This window comes from Centroberyx gerrardi, chromosome 7, assembly GCF_048128805.1.
Source record: "Centroberyx gerrardi isolate f3 chromosome 7, fCenGer3.hap1.cur.20231027, whole genome shotgun sequence".
Classification (NCBI taxonomy): Eukaryota; Metazoa; Chordata; class Actinopteri; order Beryciformes; family Berycidae; genus Centroberyx; species Centroberyx gerrardi.
This window is the reverse complement of record NC_136003.1, coordinates 23790651-23811954: the sequence shown is the minus strand read 5'-3', so window position 1 is coordinate 23811954 and position 21304 is coordinate 23790651. Positions and strand designations below refer to the sequence as shown.

Genomic DNA, 21304 nt, shown 5'->3' with positions numbered 1-21304 from the left:
TACATATGTCAGTGTGTGTGTGTGTGTGTATATATGTCTGCTTCTCCAGATGGTCAAAGGGAGCAGCAGCTATTTCCTGAAAGATGCTTATTGATTGGGGATGTAGTCGACAGGATTGTGAGAGTCTGATCCGTCTGTATATTGTCAATCAGAGGTCTTCGGAGATGTCTGCCGAGCCACACTCTCTGACTATAGCACCGAGCTATTGGCAGCTTGTCCATAATATAAGCAATCAGAAGTAAGACGGGAAGATTTGAATGAGGACTTCTAGATTTAGGTCGTCCAGTCCCTGGTAAAATCCAATATCTCAACATTTGTTTTGATTCTGCAGTACACCAACAGTCACCCTCCTCTCTATCAACACCGAGTCTGTCAGCTCCCACACCTAGAGGTATCCTCATGTCATCGCACTCTCATTTCTAAAGCCCCATAGTTGAGAATGTGTTAGGAGTAGGGCATACTGTAATTGGCAAAGCTGCTATCTACTGACACTATGGCAATTCTGAACCATTTACATGTGCTGTTTTTGTATAGGTAATGCACTGTTATAGGCTGCGATACAACAAATATAAGCGTATATACCTTCCAAGATCTTTATATGTATCATCTCAAAGCTTTACATCTCAAAGCTCCATGCTTTTCAGTATGTTCTCTCTTTAGTTGGTTCAAGAGCTGGGGCGAAAACGTCTTTATTCACGAATGCCGGTTTGGTTTCTTTGTTATGTATTTTCACTGCTGTGGTTCACTGCACCGGCTCTCAGATGTGCTCTGGCTCACTGCTCAAACCCAGGAGGGGTGGTGAGCTATGGTGTCACAAATGGCTCCAAGAGAGATTGTCATCAAAAGGTATACCGTAGATGGTATTTAATCTATACAGTAAGATATTGGTAGCTTTAAATCACCTCAAAAATGGCCCAGAAAAGAAACAAAAGTCTGAATACTTGAATACTTAGGTTTGAATTGTTGAACAACACTTCCCCACAGTGTCTAAACTAAATCCCTGTCTGAATAAGCTATTGTGGTTACTTCTGATCAAGCTTGCTCTGATGAGGCACTTCAGTATTTCACCCTGCAGTACAGTGTGAGACTTGTTGGCTACTCACGCAACATGGGGCTTGATTTGAACTTTGAACCCAGCAAAACTAGAACCTAGCAAAACACTATGTAGAGCACCAGGCATCAGATCCCACTTAACTGGGGAAAGGAACACAAGCCAAAAAGTTAAAAAATAAATAAATAAATGAAGAAGAAAGGTTGAAGGAATTATAAAACATAATACAGGTATTTGTGGTTGTTGTAAGTGCCAGTTCACCCTCCCCATCCCCACCCTCCCCCTCCCCTCCAACCCCACCCACTTCCCCATAGGTCCTATGATGCTAGTCGCTCCTGAACTCCTCTTCGATTTCTGGGAGGTTCTTTTTTTCTCTCCTCAGCGTCTCGGTCAGCGGCCTAGAGCTGCTGGGCGACTCCAGGTTCTTGGGTTCGTTGGTGTGGTAGCTGCCCTTCTGCTGGTACACGTAGATGTAGATGCTGTACAAGCCTCCGAACAGCAGCAACACCGCCAGGATGACGATGACTGAAGAATAAAACAAGCTCAGTTAGAATGATCCTGGAAAACGTAATCTGCGGCACCCTGAGGAGAAAATAGGCGCTGCTAGAGAAAAACTAAGGATGAGGAGCAAGTACTGTTTGACTGACTTTAAAAAGAGCAGTTATATTGTCACATGTTGTTGGCTAAGTGTGAGCCAAAGTGTTGGTGTAGTGTGGGTGTAGTGTTGTTGAATTTAGGTCTGATCACTGGCCAGTTTCCTCTATGATGGTGATCCGTGAGATCCGTGTTTTTTTTTTTATTATTTTGGCAACATCTTTGGTGCTAAGTGCTCATTTCCCTGGCGTTTTTTTCGCAATGCATTTCCCAGAGACACCTTGTCAATTAAACAGTGTGTCCAGTACTGTGACGTCTTTTTCCTTGGATTTTCTGTTGATGAAGTTTGAGTTTCTGTAGGTGACTACCCAGCTCTTCTTCTATTTATTCCAAACAAAGCGGAAATATAAAATGCATCACATCCTGTGTGCCAAAGGATTTTTCCTGGGAAAGACCTACCAGACACCAACAGCAATTTATTTGTATGAAAAGGTGGCAGAATATTATTTTAACTAAAGTGGTATTTGTCACAGGGAGAGGACACTGTAAAAAGGCAATAATTCCCTTCAGTTCATCATCCTGGCAGAATTTGTTCACTGCCAGCAGAACTGCACATTTCATATTATCGAGTATATTTGAGACAAGAGGTGTAATTTCTCAGACGGCACCATATTATCATCAGCAGTATATCAAACAGGGATGAGGTCTGATAACCAGGGGAGGTCATTGTCGGGATGCCTGGACAGCACACTAATCTCTAATGACACGCTGATGTTCTGCATTAGCATAATACCTCTGCATCTGAATGATCTATTAAGCTAAAGCATCCATCAGCGGTGAATAGTAAGAGAGGGCACCATGCAGACTAAATATAGCTGATCCGGCGAGGGACTCAGACGGGGATGGAGTGGAGAGTCTCTGAGCTGCTTCCTAATCCTGGGACTTCAGCCTGCTCTGCTTTATTCCTGCATCTGTAATACTGTACTGCAGGCTGCCCCCCACTCCATGTCTCACTGCCCCACATGGCTTCTTGTAGCATGTGTTGCAGGTGCAACGTTACCATAGGGATGTAAATGCGTGAGGAACTTCATATCAAACACTGACGTTCTGTAGAAATCCATACTTCATATAACAGCATATATCTAAATGCTTATTTGTGAAAACACATCTTTTCGAGAAGTGCCTCACCCTCTCCCCACTGAATATTTCCTCTCCACTCACTACTTAAAAATCCCTTCTATCTCTCTCTACTTAGCTCTTATTCTATTTCTTTTCCTTGCATTTCACTCTTACATGATTGTTCTATTGTCATTGCAATTGTTCTGATTGCTTGAGATTTTGGTGATATGGGAATTGAAGCTTATTGTACTGTTTTTACTTACTTGACTATACTTATATACTCAACTAGATGAAAAAAAAGGAATAATCTGATTTAAACTGGATGAAATCAGAAATAATCTTCAGTGTGATAATGCAATAGAAATGTCTGCTGACTTTCTATGAGTGTGTACTTGGTTCTGTCCAGCATTTAATAATATAGGGCGTTCAGTCAGAGGCTTCAATAAACACTCAAAAGCCTACGTTGGAATCTGACAACCCTGCTCTAATTTGGGATTAGAGGATTTTAGGAAAATAGGAAAGAGAATTTCAAACTGATGATTTGTGTCAGTGGGGAAGGGAGAGAAACAGCAAGTGAAAGAGAGGGAAATGAAGAGCGAGAGGCAGAGGCTCGAAAATGAATTGAATTAACCCCTAAGAGCCCGGACCCATTTTTCCTTAGAAGAAAATGAAGCAGAATATACAGCAGGCTCAAGAGACCCCAAAGAACACATTTTTATTTACAAAAAATGTATATTTGAAGTTGAAAATTCTAATATTTGTAAACGTGACATATGCAGTATGTCACACTGGGCCTTTATTTCATAAAATCATGTATGATGAAATATGTGGTGCAGAGATGCATTTTTTTACTAAAACATTCTACAAGAATTAATTATGTGCAAACTTTCAGATTTATTTGGTGCTTCAACAATTCAGAAGGATGCAGGCACCCTTTGGGCCAATCAGTAACAAGTAAACAAACGTTGTAGCATCAACTTTGGGCCAATCAGTGCAATTTTGAGCAATGAGACGTATCATTCTCTTAGGTTTCGCGTCCAAGATGTTGTGCGTGACATGCAGACAATTAAGCAAATATTGTAGCGCCCCCCTTAGGCCAATCAGTGTCATTTTGAAAATGACATACATTTCCTGACTTTTTGTCAAAATCAGATCAGTGGCATTCAAGATATTATGTATGACAGGCCGATCCATAGTCCCTCCCAGAGTTTCATTGTGGGGGACAATGAAACACTTTCCAATTTGCAGCTAATCAATGGAACATGCAACAATGTAGCCATTCATCAGAAATGGAACCATTCACTATAGGCTAATGTAAGTGTTATATCAAAACAAAATTGTTTATTAACAAATTTTACCTGAACTGAACTGATTATTTGGTTGCATGTGTGTGTGTGTGTGTGTGTGTGTGTGTGTGTGTGTGTGTGTGTGTGTGTGTGTGTGTGTGTGTGTGTGTCAAGATCTTCAGTGTCATCATCAGAAGTGTCACAATCCAATTCATCTGCCCTCACATCAAACTCCCTTGTTGCTTCATCATCACCATCTTCATCAGAGCTTGCACACCTTTCAAAATCACATCTTACATCTCCATTGATTATATATCTATTACGTCTTGGAGAGTGTATTGTTTTCTTTCCATGCTGAGGAAAACAGAAGTATGAATTATGAAGTAGCTACACACACTCAATAAACCCACTCTAGTGTAGAATACAAAGAATCATTTATGCATACTGAGAAATAATAAATGAAAATGTATCATTTACTGACAGTATTGACATAAAACAAGTTATTTTTTCAAGTAAAGAGACAGCCAATCCACATAGTTGATAGGATGTTTGTACTATGAAGTGAAAGCCCAATGTGACACATATGTCATATGAGATTACCTGATACTGTTCCAATATTAAAAACATTTAAACTGTTAAACTATTTATTACTGGCCACACTACAGATTCAGCAATTCAGAAACAAGGCAGAAATGCACCGTCTCGTCTCAGTGTATTCAAGGGAACATCTGACCAGGCAGTATTACAATACAGAAAAAAACACTTACCTGTTATCCAAAACAAGCCCAGGTCATCATGGATATAAAAATACTCTGGAAGAGGAGAAGTACACACATAAGTGGATGAGCTTACAATCATATTCTCTCTGTGTACTGGTGCATTATGGGGCGTACAGTCTCACCTATGCCAGTGAACCAGGGATCCACCTCCCATGGTACATAACCCAGGATGGGGGGGAAGGCGCCACAGTTGGACTCGGAGACGAAGCCTTGTGTGGTCACCGGAGGGTCTGTTTCGTTTGGCCGGAAGAGGGCCTTCAGAGGGGCGTAGACGTTGTACCGCACCCCAGATATGCAGCCTATAAAGCCTGGAGCATTATGTCTCTGGATCTCATAGTCAATGTCACCAACCTCTGAGGGGGCAGATAGAAGTAATAAAGAATCACCAGAGTGTCCACTTTAAGTACAGTCTGAAGACAGGCGGCAGGATAAATGTGCTAAATGTTATCATGAATAACCGGTAAATGAGACTTTTACCCATCACTCTGCCCAGGAACATGGACTTGGGAGAGTCAAACCTGGCATCCTCTACTAAGGTTATCTTTTCCACTATGGGCTCCATGTAATCCACCTGTGGGTGAGGGATAATAACGTATTCATCTTTAGAGCACTGCCATAGATACACAAAGAGTAAATTAATAGATACATTAAAAACTATAGCAATCATATAATAATAACCTTTATTTATAGAGCACTTGCAAGCAGACAATAGTTACAAAGTGCTTTACAAGATAAATAAATATGTGAGCAATTAATAAAAATGTTAATGTAAATGTTTAATTAAAACAAGAATTAAATCAAAATAAAGACCATAGTTCAAGTGAAAGCAAATAGCCTAAATATATGCATTTTTAAAAGAGTTTTTTAAGAGAGGACACTGAGTTGTCTAGCCTAGTCTCCTGAGTTAAAGAAAACACGACTGCACAACTGTCTTAACAAGCTTGTCCAGGCTTAATATGTTATTTCACTGAGAAAATGAAATAAACCACAGGTCAGAGTTTGCATGGTGACATTGGTGAGAGCAGCCACCTGTGTCTTGATGGTCCTGTTGTGTCTGGTTATGTTCACATAGTGCGGGTATCCATCTGCCAGGTTTCTGTGAGTCAGCTGGTACTTGTGGGTGATCAGCCCCAGCTTATACCTCAGATCAAGGCTTCCTGTAGAGGGAGAGGTGATAAAAGAAATCATTAGCACATAATGATGAATCTCATCAGCTACTGGTGTGGATGAGTTACTGAGCCTCACCGTCAGTCTTCAGGATGACAGCCATGTAGTCCTGGACGAAGGAGCTGATGTAGAGCAACACGGCTGGGGTGTGGAGGGTGCTGAAACTGAACTCGATGTCGTCGGCCGTGTCGTTGTAGCCGAGGCTGAAGTTGTCGTAGTGCGGATCGATCCAGTTGGCCCATGCCGCTTCGTCCGATATGGGCTTCTTTCGTATGTTGTACCTTAGCCACGAGCCGATCTCAAAGTAGGCTCCGATGTCTTGGAAAAGAGCGTTGTGGAGTTAGACTTGTGTTTCAAAGTATTGACCATGCCACCTTTCACGTTTTTTAATCAGTATTACCCTCATCCTGCACTCACCTCTATGGCAGTAGAAACCATCAAAGGCTGTGTTGTTACAGTCACAGGTGTAGGCGGCGTAGCCCTCGATACACTGACCACTGTTTCGACATGGTATGGTGGCATTGAGACACTGGCCAGTACAGTTCCTCCTTATACCTTGTTCTTCATTTACTTTCCCCTCTAGATCCAGAGGAACACCATTCATCCGTAACCCTCGCAGACAGCCCAGGAAAGGTCTCAGGGTGCGGTTGGCTGCGCCTGGGTGCACAGGATACTATTATCAGTGGTTATATCTTTATGTGAAGACAAATTGAATCTATGTGATGCCAATTTTAAACTCAACCCCCCGTTCATCACTCCATATTTACCCTAGGCAACCTACCTACAAGGATCGGGTGCGTAAACTGCATGGTGACAAAGGTCTGACCCGGGAAACGTATGACAGCCCAAGGCTGATAATCAACCTTGATCCGGGCCAGCTTCACATTGATCTCAGCCTGGACAAAGTGCCACTCGTTATCATTTAGTGGAACAGGAGACCGTAGCGTCGCATTAAGGATGCCATCGCCGACCATGAACAAAAACACAAGGTTATGGGTGGCTGGGAGAGGACAGGAGGAAAAAGAAACAATGAAGAGTTATAAAAGTCTTATTTCTACTACTAACCTTTCTAATTGTACATATATTTAGGGAGCAGATCCATTGCTAACACTTCAAATCAGTGTAACTCACTATTGAGTTCTATTCGTATGAAGTTGCGAAGTTGGTCATCAGAGTTCTCCAGGAAGACGCCGTGGTCACGATAGGTTTTGAAGTGGAAGGAGATGTCAGCGCTGGAGCCGGGCCTGAAGGTGGGGAAGGTGATGTAGGTGGGCTTGGTGAAGGCGATGGTGTTCCAGATGTTTCCTGCGGAAGGACGTTGGAGTATTGACAAAAACCAAATCCCAAGCCATTCAAAAACATCGAACATCACTGTGTGAGCGTATGTACTGGTACAACCCATAATTATTTAAGCTTACTGTCGCCATGGCAGCGGAGGGGCCCGACAGTGAAGCGTGCTTCTGAGCCCGTCCTGTTGGTGTCCCCAACCACCACCCTCCTTACTGGCAGGTGGTCTCTGAAGTCCAAGTAGCCCTTATCTGAGTACCTGAAAAGCCACATTGGGGATGTTAAGACCTCTATATCACATCATATCATAGACACAGAGGCGTGACCAAGTCAACTTTGCTCAAGTCTCAAGTCAAGTCCCAAGTCTAAATGTACAGTGGATTATCAAGTCAAGTCCAAGTCAAGTCCATGTCATTAATGTCAAGTCTCAAGTCTTAATGTAGAACACCAAGTCAAGTCAGAACAAATCAAGAGTCCAGTATCAATTTCATGGCTTAAAGAAAACAAAATACCTAGGACTTTTCAATGCAATATTGTTTTAATAGTATTAGATTTCTAGATTTGATTTCTAGATTCTAGAATCAGTTTCAACTTCAATAAATTAAATCATTCCATACAAATTCAGAAAACAGAATTTAAATTCAGTCGTCTGGTGGAGCAAATCTCATTACTTTCAATCTACGTCATTTACACAAACACAAGATCTTTTGTCAAGACTATAGAAACCTTTTCAAGTCAAAGTCAAGTCCCAAGTCACAGGAACCGAAGTCAAGTCAAGTCTCAAGTATTCTCTTCATGCATCAAGTCCAGTCTCAAGCAGTTAACATTGTGACTTGAGTCTGACTCGAATCAAAGACATGTGACTCGAGTCCCCACCTCTGCATGGACACGGGTAAAACTGTCCCTCTCTCACCATTGTCTATAGTCGGCGTCACAGTTGCACTGAAACTTGGGGTCGGTGCAGGTTTGGTTGATGGAGCAGCCACACTTTTGCACTTCCCGAAACGCTCCGCCCCAGTAATAGTGACTCTCATTGTTGCGACCAATCCAGTAACCAAAGGGTCTTCCATCTAAAAGTACGTGAAAAAACAGACCACATATGAGTTAGTGTGTCACTCAAGTTTCCCTGTCTTCCCCGTTGTCCATCAGCAGCACACTGACCAATCCCACTTACTGGGAGTGTTGAGGAGGCGGGACTTGTAGCAGGAGTAGTCGATCCACTGCTCACAGTACATGGAGGTGTTGGCCAGAGCGGTGACCTCGTCCCAGGAAGCGTTCCAGTAGTTGACGTCTCCTATGAACGGCCGGTCCACTGTGCTCCCAGTCACCGTGCTCCCAGCCACACGGTCATGCAAAATCACTGTCCAGGCCTTATACGCTGCATGCAGGGATAGATAGAAGTCACAGTCATAAAACAGTAAATGTGTTTTATTCTCAAGCAAGACAATCCCATGGAGGAAGAGAAAGATGAAGGGAATAAGAAAGTAAAAACTGAGTGGGGGAAAAAAAAGATACTTGATGAGGTTTTTATGATTCAACAGATCTGATGTTTTGAAGAAAGCTTAGATTCTGGACCCTGAGGTATTTGCATGGTCAGTACAAGGTTAATGTATTTGAGTGATTTAGCTCAGTGATTACACGATTTTCCTTTTTAATCTTTATTACATCACACACAGACACATGAGCGCACTGAAACAGATGGGCCTGTCTTGTTTTATACACCCTTTTAATTTCCCATGAAATTTCAGTACACGTTCCTGATAACACAACAGGAATGTGATAACTGATGTTCGCCTTCCAACTATTCATCAACAATCCACAGAGGAGCCAGCAGCTCCGCAGCAATACCATTCATATCAATCCTACGGTGCAGAAAATATTTCACACATTGCTGATGATATCGTGTTTGCAGATTGGATTACTGACAGTGATGACTTACATTTCATTTTGCAGTACACTTCAAATGGTTTCAGCGGTCCACTGAGATCAGGATCGATGGTGTAGTTGCCTGACCAATACTTTCCATGGAGTCTGTAGGCCTCGCATGACTCTTTATACACCGCTGCTCAAGAGAAGAATTGATCCATTTGTCAGAGAAATGTAGAGGACATTTTTGTCGGAGAAATATAGCACAGCCAGGTCTAATTAACTGTAGAGAAGTCAGCCGGCACTTACACATGTGACACACTTCCCCTTTATAGCCGGTGTTCTCACAAAGGCAGATAAAGTCATCCCAGGACTGGATGCACCTGCCTTCATGCTCACATGGATTTGGGGTACATCTGCAAACAAAACGGAAGATTAACCTGAGTATTTTGAGGTTGTAACAGTGAGAGTGTGCATAATGAAGCGATTTTCTTATCTGGCCAGTTAAAGCTACCTACATTCCTGTCTCTCATCTTGTCTCTCTCTTCTCTATGATCTTTGTTTCTCTTTGTTTCTCACACAGGGTTTATAAGGTGAGACTTACTATGAGGTGATGATTGTTGTCAATGTTGTCTCACTCTAAAGACTCTTCTATAATTTACACATCAGTGCCAAATGCTCCACATGCGTCTTGTGTAAGATCAGATTCCTCTGATAACACCATAAGAGAACATGATATGGATATGATAATGATTCATCTTTTTATCAGAGATGTGTATTAATATAGAAATATATGATGATGGTATAATACGTATAAGTATATAAGGGATATGCACAGATAGCATAAGCCCTGAAAAAAAAAGCCAATCATCAATTCCCATACTGCAAAAATATGTCCTTAACAAGTCATTTAGTCTCATTTTCAGTCTCATCTAGGTTTTCTCATAACAAGTGAAAAATTCTGCCAGTGGGGTGACATAATTCCACTTCAGTTGGAAATGTCACTATCTTGAAACATGGCAGAATACGGCAAATTGCTCCACTATCAAGAAAATGACACTTGATTCAAGGAAATTCTTGAAACAAGCTGAAATTATCTGGCCCCACTGGCAACGTTTTTCTCTTGCTGTGGAAGAAATAAGATTTGAAGACCCCTCATTTCATTAAATGACTTTTTTATGATGGATATTTTTTGCAGTGCGGTAAGCGTCTTTGTCATTATGTCATTTTTCTGCTATTGATGAAATTGAGGCATTTACCATTGCTGGGTTGAGGATATATATGTCTACTCTCTCCAAGATATGACTTATAAAACATAAATCTAGATTCCCCAGTTCCTACCTGTCAGTGATGCCGCAGGTGCCCAACAACAGCTCAGCATAGCGCCCCCACTGGCGCTGCAGTATAATGTCGATATCAAGCTGCTCGTTGTCTATGTAGATCTGCTGCATGCAGCCGTGGAAGTGGTTCAGCTTGGTCTCACACTTCCTTATCGTGTTGTTGGTTTTCGGACACCCTGAATGCGGAAACGCAGGAGTTTGAATCTTAACAAGTACAAACATCTCTATGTTGACAAGTTGTTGTTCAAGTCATCACCTCACCTCCAAAAAAGTAGCGGTCCCCGGTCCGAATGGTGAAGGGGTTGGTGATCTTCAGCGGAGAGCCCTCCTCCTCATCAATAGTGAGGGTCAGCAGGTTGTCTCTGGCTGCCAGATCCACCGTGTGCCAGTAGCCATCATTCAGTCTGTATCCTAGGGAGAAGAGAGGAGTCCATCACACAATGATTCCACGATCAGTATAGAAATCACATGCAGAATACACAACATTCATCAAGCGTTGCATAAAGCACAAGGCACTGCATGTTCCTTTATGTTCCTAAATCTTTAAAATCAACCTTTCCTCTAATATTTGGCAAAGACAGAGGTTGCGTGGGCCCACCTGCAGCAAACTGCAGTTTCTTCTTGCCAGGCTGGAATATAGTTACGTTGACCTGGCCCTCGCTCAGGCCCAGCTCCAGAGCACCCAGGTCGTCAGCAAAGCGGGTAAACATGAGCAGCCCGGTGTAGTCCCAGGAGCGGAACTTAAACTTGACAAACATACGAGGCCTCCTGAAGAAGCCTGGCACCTGCAGATAGTTGTTGGGCCCAGCAAAGGTCATGGGTTTGAGCAGAATGTCACGACAGGCGTAATGCATCTTTTTCTGAGGGGGAAAAGGAGAAAACAGAAAAATATTAAATTTAGCTGAATGCTTTACACATTTCCATTGATGATATTGGGATAGTGAGCAAGAAAATAATAAAATAAGGTAATTAAAATTAATGACAATTAGTAATGATGATTAGCTTACGAATCAAATGCATATTATCTTGAAATAGTGATATTATGATTATGATTGGAGTTCTATGATTAATGGAGCAATCAAGGTTAATGAAGAGCCGAACCTTTCGCGGGATGCGGATCTCAGGTTCTTCTCTCTGGGCCATGTCGATGATGTTGATCCCGTTGATGAAGACGTTCTCCAGGCAGCCGCGGAAGTTCGGCGTGGTGGGGAGGTGAGGCACGTTGCTCTCTATCACACCACCTACATATAACTAAGAGAAGAGAGTTAAGTCGGTCAGTCATCCTCATTAAACTAGAAAATCAATTCATATTTTCCTGTGTTTATCTATCTGTAGAAGTAAAGAAGGATTATCAACGCAGATTTTTGCATGATAATGATTAGTTGCGTATCATACCATGGCATTGGGAGAATAGCCCATTCTGATTGGCCGAGGGGTTGTCCATTATCTCTAACATATCTCTTCAAACTTTCTGTCCAGGCAGATATGCACAACCAGCTCTTTGAAGTACCTGGGTGTCCAGGTCCAGGTAGGTGAACTCTCCATTGCAGATGGCTGTCACGGTCTGGCTGTCCACTGTGAAGTTCACCTGTCGACCGTAGCGTTTGACGGTAACATAGTGCCAGTGTTGGTCGTCAAGAATATTGCCAGCGGTCAACGTGGTTCGACCATTTACTTTCTGTACTGTGCTGCTTCCTGCAAAACAGGGGGACAGGGACAGGAGGGAACAAAATAAAGAAAAGAAACACTGTAATCATATCCAGGCAATGAAGAAATTAGATTAGATGCTGAAATACTCCCATTATTGGATCTGCAGGCAGGGCGCCAGTAATCAAACTAAGAGCAATGCTAGATCTCCTCCCAGAAACCACAGCTTAGTGTCTTTATTTCAGGGTTGAGAAAAGCAAGCCTCTCTCTTGAGATGGATCATTGTCATTGTGAGGCAGATAATTCAACATTTCTTTCAGTTACGCAACAGTATACAACAGGATCCCTTCCACAAACCACCATTTGTACATTCTTTTTCTGACAAATACCAAGGCTAATGTGGAGGTAAAGACGTCCTTTCTTCAGTTCCAGGGTGAAGAGGTCTCCCTGAACCCCCTCGCTGTGTAACAGCAGCCCATCCTGCTCCAGGGTCTTGAAGTTTATGGCATAGTGGTCCTGTAGTGTACGGGACCTCTTTTCTGGGTACATGTAGACCACTGTGTCATCCCCGTTGTACTGCAGGACATAGGAGTCTGAAACACAGGCAAGATGGTTTAAGAAAGTCAGAGTTTATTTTGAAATACCAAAATATCAAAATGCGAGGTACGTATGAGGTGATATTGAGCCTAATTTAGCATTTACTGAGCTATTTAGCATTAACTGAGAATTACTATGTGGCACATTTAGCTCTTGATATTAGTAGATGTAGTGGCATTGAATTGATTTGTCAGATATGAATAGGTATTGGTATTGTATGATGTAACTGGGTATGAATCAGGTGATATTGAGCCTAGTTATTTAGCAATAACTGTGAAAGTACAATATGACACATTTACTTAACATTAGTGGACTTAGTGACTGAGTGTGAATCAGTTGATATTGAGCCTAGTAATTTAATATTAGCTAGGGAAAATATTGTGTGGCACATTTGGTGTGCAGTATTAGTAGACTTAGGGGCATATTATCGGATATAATTAGGAATTGTTATGTACAATGTCACCGGATATGAATCAGAGACAGTAAATCCCACTGCGGCTGTGATTACTCATTTTTACCGTAGGAGCAGCCAAACAGCTCCAGCCTCACACCGATCTTCCCTCCATCCTCAGTGTTCCACGCCAGAGGCAGCAGGCGAATGTGTTTAGCAGTGAAGGCGTAATGGAAGACATTCCTCTTCACCTGATAGTAGTTCCAGTTCCCAGGCATCGTCTGCACACAGTTGGAGACAGAGAGCGAGAGAGAGGGGAGAGAGAGTTATTGAGTCACTGCAGTGGTGTTCCGCCTTATTAAGCGTCTGGAGACGAACCAATGAAGAGATTGTGTTTGTCAGTTCTGAGAGCTAATGTGCTGTGCCGTCTCTGTTTCACTGCCAGTCCTTAGTGACAATGAATATAATGGAACACCCATCGATTGCAGAAGGGGTTATAAAAGATTGCATGTGAATGACTGTAGTTAATCCCTGCATCATCCCTGCTGCTGCCTTCGCCCCACGCAGTCCCTGACCATTCTGCCTCAGCGGCACCTACCGAGTTGCCTCCTTTCATGATGTAGGGGGTCCAGGAGTCCGGGCGATCCCCATAGAGCAGGGTGTACTTAGTCACCCAGTCGTAGGAGTTGAAGGTCCCCTGGGTGGCGATGGCCACCAGCCGGTACTTCCTGCCCAGGTCGACCTGCAGCCATGGCTGTCTGTCCCTGGGGGATGGGGACCAGCCACTGCTTCCTGGGGGAAAAGAGAGGAGGGGGGGGGATAGCACAATATATTCATACGTTCCCAGGTATGGAAACACTCTGACCTGGATGAAATCACGACCAAAGTAATAAAATTATCTTAGTAGAGTCCATCTCATGATTTCCCACCATTGACCTTATTCCTACAGCACAGCAGCCATTTTGAATTTACATACTCTACAGTAAAGCCCAGCTTTGTCCTGCTATTGTAAACGTTGGGAATCAGGCAACCATTTATAATTTCACAGATTCCCCACTGAAAAATTTACTAGAAATGAATGGATCTCAAAAATACGGAGGGACCTAAGTTCACATTTTAAGTATTTGGCCCAATAGCTGCTAGAATCTAGCCTAGGCAGCAAGCTAATAGATAACTAGCTAGTGAGCTAGCTAACTTCCCTACTAAATTCAAGCAGTTGTTGTAGTTATTGTTCCTAAGATTAGCTAGCTAATTTAATAGCTGGTAGGACTTTTTTTTTTCACCCTGTGTGTGAGATAAGTTCAAAATAACCACCGTGAGAATAAGGCCAATGGAGGGAACCATGAGATATGGACTCTACTCAAAGGGACAATAGTTGATGAACTAAAAATGACACAACTTGATAACTTACCATACAATTTGGCAAAATTGGCAGAGTAGAGGAAGTTATATCTGGAGGAGGCCAGGAAGGAGGAGGCATAGAGGCCAGACACCAGAGGATCCACACATTCTCCTGGCAGTGACGATAAGAAAGAGAGGAAGAGAGGAAGGCCTTGAACTATGAGGCTCTCAGAATACAGCATTCTCATACGCCTATTTCACATGATATACTGCATGTCTGGGCAACAAAGTCTGGTACAGCTGTGTGGCCTGATAAGGAAAGATCATTTTGTTTTTAATTAGTGGATAGTGCATTATCCATGAGACACAAACAATGAAAATTTGGCCTGATCAATCCCATTAAATTTGCAACAAAGGGCAAAATCATTTAGTCTTTCTGGTGTTTAAAAAATACAAAGCTTCATATTCCACAGTGCTTGGTGCAGAGTCCCTACTGCCATAAAATGTCTCCTTATAAGGAGCTGGACTATAAATCTACCCAACAGACCTCTACTCCCAGTGCATTGCCTGAACAACTTAATTTCGGGTGGGATGGGATCAGCTGTACTGCATGGGGCAAGCAGTCATTGATTGTTCACGCTGTCTCTGAAATAAACAATTGTCATTTTCAAGCAAATATGCAACGCCTCCAGCCTCTTTCCAAAGAGCGCACAAAATGGCCTTGGTCCTGTGATTTTCAGCTTCGCGGAAACAATCAGAAATAAATAAAACAAATGTTAGTTGTTTTGTTTGTGTGTGGGTTTGTGTCTGTCTGTGTGTTAGGGTTTGTGTCTGATTATGTCTGGAAAATAAGTGTGTGCAGTTCATATGCAGCAAGGCCAAACTGAGAGACTGCGGCTGTGTTTCGGTGAGCGCTGGTTTTATTCTGTATGTGGTTATGGGACTGATAGGACCAGCACCCATCTGCTCAGGCTCACTCCCCAACCCATGGCTATTAAAATTGACTGTAATTCTACCTAATCTTGTTTGTGTCACTGCTTAGGATAAACGCACCATGTACTCAATTTGGGCTGCAAGAAAAACACTGCCTCATTCCAAATGCCAAAATATGTTCTCTAATACTCCCATGAGATTTAAAACAGATAGTCTGAAAAATAGACAGATAAGTGGGTTTTACTTGAATATACAGATAGACAGATACAAAGAGAAATTCTAATGTTTTAATGTTTTAATCTGAGTGTATCAGGTATGGTATAGAAATGATGAAAGCAGCTCCAATCCAACCCTCTCCTAAGGTAATCTTCCCTGGCGATTTTGAGTTGTTTATTGCTAAACAGGAGTTCTGGTATTGTAATTCCTGTTCCTACAATCGCAGAGGTCACGGAGCACAGAGAAGAAGGCAGTCGACAGTGGCCAGAAACAGGAGACGTTAGCAGAATTAGTATGCAGGCTGCAGATGGAGCAAGGTGAACAAGGGTGCAGTGGAGCCTCAATTTTTGAAATCACTTTGTAGAGGGAACGGAGGATTTGGTGATCAGAGCGGTTCCTTCTAGTGAGGGACTGAGGAATTGTGAATGAATAACTGTGCAGAGATCCGTCACCCTTCCTGCAAGGACAAGCAGCACACTCAGGTGGAAGAAACGTGCTGAGTAATGGAAATGTGACCTTGACTCCCTGTTTTTCTCTGTCTGCCTTACACCGCTGAGAGGCTTTCTCTGTGTTTCACTGCCTTTGCCGTATAGGAATCCTTTCTATGCTGCAGGTAATCAATAACAGATCTATGCTGCATCACCCTATTAATGGACTGTAGAGTTATTTCAAACGGTCCATTGCTAAATGTTCATTCAAACAAAAGTATTTAGGACATTTGTGCAGCAGTTGCAATGGTAAAAGTTAACTTGCCGCTAATGGCTTAAGGTATATTGATTTGTTTTGATTCCTTAATGAGTCGTGCTGGGTGAGGGAACTGAATCATGACAGGAATTTAAAGAGCTGCTCCATCCCAGACTACAGCAGGTTAACCCAGGCTACCCAACTCCTCTGCTCCTCCTCATGGCAACACCGTCACACACTCCAACCCTCCCTCCTCCCATTCAACATCTCTCACTTCCTTTCTCTCTCTCTCAGCCCTCTCTGTCCTTATCTCCTTCCCAACTCAGAAAATCAGCCACTCTTGCTCTCTCTTGACTCCATTACCTCATTCTCTGCCTCTCGCTCATCAGCCCTCTATTTTTGATCTCTTTTCTCTCTCTCTCTCTCTCTCTCTACTTCTTCCCAAGTGGGCGTTGTCGTGTTGCAGTAGCTAAAATGTACCTGAAGCCTATGCAGAACATTCCAGTCACCACGTTTTTATCCCTCTCCATCTAATCCTGCACCACACCCCCTTCTCTCTCTCTCTGCACCACACAAGGAAGTCTCTCATTTCATCTATCATTAAGGCGCTGTGGGGAATGGCATGGCTGTGAAGAGCTCTAACGCCAGTCTTGCTGATTCATCAGTCTGCTGTAACTGTAGGCTGGCCTGTCTGGGCTGACACATCATTACTGCTGGTTGCAAATGCATAGAGGCACCTCTGCTGGGTGTCACTCACTGGCTACTGAGGCTTCAGACAGCAACCCTGCAAATGTGCAGATGTCTACCGAGTACAGATGTCTGCCAATACAATGTGTAATAGGAAATCATTGTAACAGAACAGCACATAGGGGCAGGGATTAATGCAGGAAAAATATAGCATGCTGTCGAGGGTGTTTGTAAATTATTCATACCCAGGCAGGCATCACAGTGGGGAGTGTCTGACTGCCGCCAGGAATGGATAAAGGTAAAAAACAAAAACTACGCAGCACATCAACATCACAATGTGTCTCAAGTTCAGTGCTCAGAATGCTGCATCCTTCTGTCTAAGAATAGAATAGCTAAGTTCCCACATCATCCTGCCCCTCCTTCCCTAAATATCAATTCCCCTCACATGGACCAAACAGTCTCACAGCTGCTTGGGCTGCTAACCGAGACAGAGTGCACAATGCAAAGCACAAACTTGAAAGAATATCCACATGCATCACACCATCTCAAACAGACATACAAGCACACACACACACAGTGTGTCTGAGCCCCACCCCAGGCAGGCAGGGTCAGTGTGTTCTGGGATCTGAGGCTCCATTTTAATCTGGCACAGCTCCACTGTGTACATCCACACAGCAGATTCACAGTTGGCCTGGCCTGCAGTAAGGCACTGGCAGAAATGTGGGCACTATCTCCTACCATCCAAACCCACAGGCAGCGCATACACAGTCCAGCACCATTCAAACACTAGAATAGCAACATTTGAATAAGATTAGTAAGCAATTTCCCCTCAATTGTAGAGGCATCTGTTACCACTACAGAAAGATGGCACCATTCACTTCCCCAACACACCATGTGACATACAGTAGCTTGCAAAACTCAGCATAGCATGACATAGTATATAAGATAAGACAAGACTGCACTTTATTGATCTCCTTGGGAAAATTTGAATACAAGCCAAAAAAAATACAAAAAAAATGCAAGCCACTTTTCACCTCAAAACTTCAAAGATCTTCAAAAATCATATCGCAATAACCAAATGCCTAGACTGGAAGCATTATTTCCCTATAATCACTTGACATATAGCATCTATCTAAGGTGGATCCACTTACAATAACAGCCATGAGAAAAGCACTAATGGACCTGAGTTGAACCTTGAGCCTGGGATAAATAAGGACAGGAGATATTGACCTATGCCCTTAAACGATCACCTATGTCATGTATGCTATATTTCCCCAGAGAGAAATTACCAACAGTGGTATTTGAAACTTCTATTTGTTGTAATTTGCACCATTCAACATCTCACATTCCAAACTATGCAGAAGTCACATGACAGAGCTTCCCTCCCTCTCACTCTTCCACTGATGTGAAAACCAATGAGTCATGCCACTCACTGTACAGTGCTAATTAATAGGCAATGGCTTTAAGATGCTCTGAGGTCATCCTGTCATTGACATGGCACACAAAGCTTATTAGTATGCATATATCATAGTAGGTAACACAAACACACACACACACACTGTTCCCCACAAATCCATAATTTCAGTCCCAAACACAGCCCCACCTCTATCCAATTAAATTCACCACATGACTGCTTGATTGATCATGGACTTGATGTTTTGTTTTTTGTTTTTTGCTCCGTCAGGTGAATCCATGCTCTCAGTGATGCAGGATGCAGGGATTTGAGGACAGGTGATGAGCACACAGGCTTCCCAAAAGTACTGCAGTGGGCTGGTCCCGGCTAGGACACTGACGCTGCTCTCTCTGTCGCCACTTTGCAAATGTGCACAACGAATTTTCAGCAACAACAAAAACAAAACCTCTCACCCCCATACCTGAGTTTATCATATGAAACATAACAAAATAAACGCTCGAGCAGCATCCTGCCTTGCACGCAGGGCGAGAGTTGAACCCATACGGTGCAGAAACTTGCGTGCTGGCTGAGAGAAAGCACTGCAATGCAGACAGCCCAGTGCGATGGAGCACCGCCGTGCGCACCTTCTGCAGGACCGACACGTTTTGCCCCTACACTTTTTCCCGTGATCCCACAAAACAATGTTTTACTGAAATAGCCAAGAGAGGCACTGTACAATCTAATGATGTGTTGAAGGCTATCTGTTTTTCACAACGTGTGTTGCCCTTCAAACATCCCAACACCTCAGTACATTTTGCCCTCCGGTGGTATTTTCCACTTCTTATTACTGCATTTTATGGCATAACTTTTATGTTAAACATATGATCAGAAGCGAAACAATCTGTCGATTCGGCATGTCTATATATCTTATCATATTTTTTATAATATTATAGCAAACGATAAGAGATACATAATTGCTGTTTCACAGGACTTACGTGATGAGCAATGTTGAAAACCCAAAAATAAGAGGCTTATGCTCAGTATTTTGCAAGTCATCCTTCACTTAGGACACGTAACTCCGCATAGGCTATGTTAATTAGACCGTAGATTGTTCTGCAGCATCCTCTCACCCCCCTTTTGCCCAACTTTAACTCGCGCAGCTCCAACTCCTCTTCCCGGGATCTCGGGCAGCCTCTACCGGGGCGGGGACGCGCATTGGTTGCTGGTGCTGATGCTGCGCTTCGCCGAGAGCGCGCACTTCTTCCTTTATATTCTTCTTATTATTTTTTACATTAATCTGATACAGTAGTATAGTTTCCGAATGATATTATTCAACATTCTTGTAGCTGTGCTTAACTGGCACAGTGCTTATTGGCCTGGCAGTGGGATTTCATTGCTTCTCTCCAGCGGGACTCTGGATTTTCGGGTGCAGAGGAGGATGGAAAAGGAAGGAAGCAAAAAAAAAACTTTTGAGTCCGACGTAGATTGCTATGTTTTTCCACAGAAGAAGAAAAAAACTATCATATCAGGTTATCTTCCATCTCCAAACAGTTCTTCAGGAAATAGTCAAAGACAGCACTTGTCCAAATAATATAGTGGGCTGTGGATCAGATCACCACCACACCAGAGTTGTTCCTCTCGTCTCTCCTGCCTTGGCATCGCATATCACTGCCTGGCACAGTTCTCACGCCTGCCAACCGGCCAAGGGCTCACTGCGCTAGTGAGAGGATGGTCAAAAAGCCTTTCTCTCCAGGAACGTAGATCTTAACATGTCCCAAAAATAGAATGGAAACCCTAAATATCCAGTATCAACACAGCAGAGCCACAGAGAGAAAGAGAAAGAGAGTCACAGCAGCAGGCTGGCACAGTTCTACTGGCAGTAGAATCTGACCTTGACCATATATGGCCAGGTACAGAGTTAATACACTTTGGATAGCAGTATATTCATTATGTCCAGAGCAGAACAGGTTACAGGATGATGATGCCAGCTGTGCCTGAACTCAGACTCATCCCCACACACACACACACACACAGGGTGGATGGGGGCTGGGTGGGACTGAGGCAGAGAGGGATTTGTGGCGATGGGTGGCACACTGACCACAAAATAAAAAGGCTTTGGGATTAAGAAGTGGGTTTATGGGACGGCAGTGCGTCAGCGATGATGTGAGATTGAACGTCCAGGCCAGTGTGGGATTTACCATGTTTTCAATCAAATCAGATTGTCCGTTTGTAAGCTCCCTGCCACCGGTCTCCCCCCTGAAATACCATAAGAGTATAGCATTATGTCTGCAGATAGAAGACAACAGCAAACAGACAATAAAATAGGGCAACAAGGCTACAGGGGAAACAAATATTCATCTTAATAAGGGACTTTGTCTAGAAGTTAATCTTTTTATTTTTCAAGCAACTGTCCATGCAGTGAGATCATTTCTATTCTTCACAATGCAAATCAACTTGTTCCAGGAGTTTTCTTTAATAAAGTGGTATTGTCTTGATACTAGTGGAATGATTCACCTTATTTCTAGATTATCCCAAGAAAATTCTCAAAACAGGTGAAACTGCATTGGAAAAGTGAAATTATCTCACACCATTGGCACATTTTTCCCACTTGTTTTAAGGAAAACAATAATTCATAATTCATTAAGATGGAGTTTAGCATACAGTAATTACCCAATATAAAGTCAAGCAGCAAGCAAACTTGAGTAGTTTAGTTTTGTAGACATCAGTGTGAAAATATGGATTGGAACAAATTTGATAAATCATTTTATACACTCCTAGTAACACACACACACACACACACATGCACATACACACACATATGCAGACCCTCCCACACATCTGCACCTAGCTTATAGAACGGAGGTTAAAGGTCAGGCTGGATTGCAATCTGTTCCCCCAGTGACCTTTCCCATTTGACCTTGGTAAC

At 42.9% G+C, this 21304-nt stretch overlaps 1 protein-coding gene across 1 annotated transcript; it reads right to left on the bottom strand.

Annotated features, from left to right (window-relative positions):
* Positions 1 to 1376: 1376 nt before the first annotated feature.
* On the bottom strand, positions 1377 to 19434 carry cntnap1 (contactin associated protein 1). Its single transcript, XM_071925711.2, has 24 exons — positions 19374 to 19434; positions 14536 to 14637; positions 13723 to 13916; positions 13252 to 13405; positions 12526 to 12729; positions 12000 to 12184; positions 11591 to 11740; positions 11088 to 11349; positions 10751 to 10900; positions 10491 to 10665; positions 9459 to 9565; positions 9223 to 9345; positions 8458 to 8661; positions 8197 to 8353; positions 7415 to 7542; positions 7128 to 7301; positions 6778 to 6996; positions 6414 to 6653; positions 6075 to 6314; positions 5859 to 5986; positions 5307 to 5400; positions 4952 to 5182; positions 4818 to 4862; positions 1377 to 1576 (listed from the first exon to the last, which is right to left on the bottom strand). Exons 1-24 carry the CDS (start codon positions 19432 to 19434, stop codon positions 1377 to 1379), a joined length of 3927 nt encoding a protein of 1308 aa, XP_071781812.2.
* Between the last annotated feature and the right edge of the window lie 1870 nt (positions 19435 to 21304).